Source organism: Penaeus chinensis, chromosome 43 (assembly GCF_019202785.1).
Source record: "Penaeus chinensis breed Huanghai No. 1 chromosome 43, ASM1920278v2, whole genome shotgun sequence".
NCBI lineage: Eukaryota > Metazoa > Arthropoda > Malacostraca > Decapoda > Penaeidae > Penaeus > Penaeus chinensis.
This window is the reverse complement of record NC_061861.1, coordinates 3,158,575-3,163,574: the sequence shown is the minus strand read 5'-3', so window position 1 is coordinate 3,163,574 and position 5,000 is coordinate 3,158,575. Positions and strand designations below refer to the sequence as shown.

Here is a 5,000-nt window from a genome sequence, read left to right as displayed (position 1 = left end):
TCTCTCTTTCCTTCCTTCTTCTCTCTCTCCTTCCTTCTCTCTCTCTCCTTCCTTCTCTCTCTCCTTCCTTTTCTCGCTTCTTCCTTCTTCTCTCTCTCCTTCCTTCTCTCTCTCTCCTTCCTTCCCTTCTCTCTTCCTTCATCTCTCTCTCCTTCCTTCTCTCTCTCTCCTTCCTTCTCTCTCTCTCCTTCCTTCTCTTTCTCCTTCCTTCTTCTCTCTCTCCTTCCTTCTCTCTCTTTCCTTCCTTCTTCTCTCTTCCTTCCTTCTCTCTCTCTCCTTCCTTCTCTCTCTCCTTCCTTTTCTCGCTTCTTCCTTCTTCTCTCTCTCCTTCCTTCTCTCTTTCCTTCCTTCTTCTCTCTCTCCTTCCTTCTCTCTCTCTCCTTCCTTCTCTCTCTCCTTCCTTTCTCGCTTCTTCCTTCTTCTCTCTCTCCTTCCTTCTGCTCTTCCTTCCTTCTTCTCTCTATCCTCCTTCCTTCTTCTCTCTCTCCTTCCTTCTTCTCTCTCTCCTTCCTTCTTCTCTCTCTCCTTCCTTCTCTCTCTCCTTCCTTCTCTCTCTCCTTCATTCTCTCTCTCCTTCCTTCTTCTCTCTCTCCTTCCTTCTCTCTTTCCTTCCTTCTTCTCTCTATCTCCTTCCTTCTTCTCTCTCTCCTTCCTTCTTCTCTCTCTCCTTCCTTCTTCTCTCTCTCCTTCCTTCTCTCTCTCCTTCCTTCTCTCTCTCCTTCATTCTCTCTCTCCTTCCTTCTTCTCTCTCCCCTTCCTTCTTCTCTCTTTCCTTCCTTCCCTTTCTCCTTCCTTCTCTCTCTCCTTCCTCCTCTCTCTCCTTCCATCTGTCTCTCGTTCCTTCTCTCTCTCCTTCCTTCTCTCTCTCCTTCCTTCTTCTCTGTCTCCTTCTTTCTTCTCTCTCTCCTTCCTTCTCTCTCTCCTTCCATCTGTCTCTCCTTCCTTCTCTCTCTCCTTCCTTCTTCTCTCTCTTTCCTTCCTTCTCTCTCTCTCCTTCCTTCTTCTCTCTCTCCTTCCTCCTCTCTCTCCTTCCTTCTGTCTCTCCTTCCTCCTCTCTCTCCTTCCTTCTATCTCTCCTTCCTCCTCTCTCTCCTTCCATCTGTCTCTCCTTCCTCCTCTCTCTCCTTCCTTCTGTCTCTCCTTCCTCCTCTCTCTCCTTCCATCTGTCTCTCCTTCCTCCTCTCTCTCCTTCCATCTGTCTCTCCTTCCTCCTCTCTCTCCTTCCATCTGTCTCTCCTTCCTCCTCTCTCTCCTTCCATCTGTCTCTCCTTCCTCCTCTCTCTCCTTCCTTCTGTCTCTCCTTCCTCCTCTCTCTCCTTCCATCTGTCTCTCCTTCCTTCTGTCTCTCCTTCCTCCTCTCTCTCCTTCCTTCTGTCTCTCCTTCCTCCTCTCTCTCCTTCCATCTGTCTCTCCTTCCTCCTCTCTCTCCTTCCTCCTCTCTCTCCTTCCATCTGTCTCTCCTTCCTCCTCTCTCTCCTTCCTTCTGTCTTTCCTTCCTCCTCTCTCTCCTTCCTCCTCTCTCTCCTTCCTTCTCCGCTCCTTTCAAGCAGATATCACCACCGCCGGGAGCTTGTTTCGCGCAGACAGGTGCCCTCGCCCGCCCTGCAAGTGCCCTCGCCCGTGGGCACCATACTCTGACCTCTGTTTCCGGCGCTGACCTCATCACGTACTGAATGCATAGGTTAATGTTTCCCCAATGGAGGGGTGACTAAAGAATTTTGATAGGGTCGTAGATGTATATTACCTGTCCTCTGTAGAATTAAATTGGCGGTGATTACTTTTGGCAATCTATTATTGTGGAATTATAGATGGCTTTTAGCTTTTTTGATGTATAAGGTGCTTTGTAAGATAAAACTAGTCATTTTAAGTTGTGTCCTTTTTTTAACATTAAATTCCAGTTGAATATTTCGAAGCATATTCCCCGTGTTTAATTAAATAAAAAAGTGACTAGGATTATATCTGTTATGGTCTCAAGTTCTCTCCTTCCTTCTCTCTCTCCTTCCTTCTTCTTTCTCTTATTAATTAATGTGGGATTTTAAGAGGATCCGTGTCACTTTAGTTACAGGGAGAAAGTGTAAGTAAACATGGCTGACAACACATCCTTCTATTGACTAAACCTCTTACCAAAACATCTACCACCTTATTCTCCTTATTATATTATTTCCTATATGGCCTCTGTCGGGTCCCGGAATTGGTTGCCTCGTTTTCTTCGATTCGTGTTTACACCTTGTGTGTTATTAATGTTTTCCTCGTTTTATATTACTAATGTTTGTGCCTCGTTTTATTTCACTAACGTTTATGCGGTGTTTTATTTTGCTAATGTTTGTACCTCGTTTTCCTTTAATAATGATTAACTAACTATGCCTCGTTTTTTTTTTTTTTTTTTTTTTTTTGCTAATGTTTATGCCTCGGTTTTTGTCCCGGTTTCTTTTACTAATTTTTGGGTCACATTTTCTTTTACTATTGTGTCCCGTTTAATTTGACTAATGTATACCGTTTTCTTTTAATAAAGTTTGTCCCTTTTTCTTCTATTAAAGTTTGTCCCGTTTTCTTCTATTGAAGTTTGTCCCGTTTTTTTTTTTTATTGTTTTTTTTTTTTTGCTGATGTTCGTTCCACGTTTTCTTTACCAATTTTCCGTGGTAAAGTTCAATTAACTTTTCCACATCCTGCCAGGTTAGCTTTGTACTTCCTGTTGTCGATGCACGGGTGTATGCAACTGCCCGTAATGCGTCGGTTTGTTTAAAAGACTAGAGACATTGCCACATACAAAGGAATTCCGAATAGCTGTGGGCTCTACTCTACCTTGTCAAAGCTTTATTACCTATGGGCACTTGTAATACCTGTGAATTACACCTGATGGCTGTGAGTAAATGTATATATTTTTGTCTACCTGTCTGTATCTTTCTCTTTCTCTCCCTTTCCCTCTCTCTCGCTCTGTTTTTTTGGGGTTTTTTTTTTCCTTACTGCTAGTCTATCCATATCATCAGCTCTCTCTCACTCTCTCTCTCTCTCTCTCTCTCTCTCTCTCTCTCTCTCTCTCTCTCTCTTCTCTCTCTCTCTCTCTCTCTCTCTCTCTCTCTCTCTCTCTCTCTCTCTCTCTCTCTCTCTCTCTCTCTCTCTCTCTCTCTCTCTCTCTCTCTCTCTCTCTCTCTCTCTCTCTCTCTCTCTCTCTCTCTCTCTCTCTCTCTCTCTCTCTCACTCTCTCTCTCTCCCTCTCTCTCTCTAATAACACACACACACACATACACACGCACACACACACACACACGCACACATTCTCTCTCTCACTCTCTCTCTCTCTCTCTCTCTCTCTCTCTCTCTCTCTCTCTCTCTCTCTCTCTCTCTCTCTCTCTCTATTAACACACACACACACATATCCCTTTCCATCAAACTTCTCCATTTTCCCTTCCCTCCCCTCACCTATATATCTATTCTTAAACAAAGTACATCTGCTTACCTTCACTCTCAGATATTCCTCTTGGGTCATGAGTCTACGTATCCCACTGACTCCCGGTGAGGTGACGTTTAATTCGCCCACATGGGACTCTGTTATCATCTTCATGTCTGTCCCGTTTTCCTTCACCAATATCCCAGATTCGTTTTCTTTCAATAATGTCTCTGTCTCGCTTTCTTTGGCTAATTTGTCTTTTACTGTGGTCTTTGTCTCGTTTTCTTTTGCTACCTTTTCTGCCTCGTTTTCTTTTGATTCATTTTCTGCCTCGTTTTCTTTTGATTCATTTTCTGCCTCGTTTTCTTTCACTGAGGTAGTTGTCTCGTTTTCTTTCACTGAAGTTGTTGTCTCGTTTTCTTTCACTGAGGTTGTTGTCTCGTTTTCTTTCATTGAGGTTGTTGTCTCGTTTTCTTTCACTGAAGTTGTTGTCTCGTTTTCTTTCACTGTGGTTGTTTTTCCTTCTCTCTGGTTTTCTTTTACGTTTTCCTTATCTTTCTTTTGTTCTTTTTTTATTTCTTCTTGTTTGGTTATTTTGTTTTCATTTCTCTCTTCTGTTCGTTCTTCTTGTTGGTTTTCTTTTTCGTCATTTATCGGCTTTTCTTCCCCATCGTTCCAATCTATTTCTCTCGTTGCCTTTCTGGTTTCTCCTATTTCCTGACCTCCTTTATCTTTTTCGCCATCCCCTCGTACTTTGTCCCTCTCTCCTCTGCCTCCTGTTTCACTTTCTGTTCTTCCTTCACCGTTTCCTCCTACTCCTTTTATGCCAACTCCTCCTCCACTTACACCTCCTCCTCCACCTTCTCCTCCACCTCTTCCACCTGCACCTCTTCCACCTCCTCCTCCACCTCTTCCAGCTCCACCTCCTCCTCCACCATCACCCACACCAGCTGTAGGACTCGCGCCAGATGGAACTAAACCAGCAGTGCCGCCGGTTTCCCTGCGAAGTTCCTGTGCAAAGAACTTATCGGGCTCTGGCGCAGAGGGGCGTGAGGCTGTGGTTGCCTGTGACGTGAGAAATGGGTCTGTGTTTACTCGTGACGGGGTGCTGTGTAAAGAGGCCCCTTGCTGTGTATCTGGTGGCTGTGGTGAACTCTGTGGGGAGAGAGAGAGAGAGGAAAGATTAATATTTAGAGGATTGTAATGCGATTGTTGAGAAATTTAGAAAGCGAAGAGAGATGAGAGGATAAAAAACAGAGAGAGAGAAGAGAAAATGAGAGTAAGAAGAGAATGAAGAGAGAAATGCTGCCTGAAATATTATGATATGAATATTATCTTTGTTGCTTTTAACAAATTTAGAAAGTGGAATGAGAAGATGGAATATTTTTTTTTTTTTTAAATAAATGAGGGAGAGGGAAGCATAAAGGGGAAAATAAGAAAAAGAAGAGGGGGGAAGGGGAATTAGAGTTCCAAATATTGTAATATAATAATTATCTTTGATGCTATAATTATTGTTAGTGTTATATCTTATACTGTTATCAGCATCAATTTTGATTTTTTTTTTTTTTTTTTTTTTTTTGCTATAATTATTGTTGTTACATCGTGATTCCT

General features: G+C 43.0%; 1 protein-coding gene across 1 annotated transcript in view; it reads right to left on the bottom strand.

The window, feature by feature from the left end:
* Positions 1–3,896, bottom strand: part of LOC125024551 (carbohydrate sulfotransferase 10-like) — a 12,491-nt gene extending 8,595 nt beyond the window's left edge. Inside the window, exon 1 of the mRNA XM_047612353.1 lies at positions 3,459–3,896. Within this exon, the coding sequence (XP_047468309.1) occupies positions 3,459–3,842 (384 nt within the window). The 5' untranslated portion in view covers positions 3,843–3,896. The remainder of the gene's footprint in view (positions 1–3,458) is intronic.
* Positions 3,897–5,000: the final 1,104 nt, after the last annotated feature.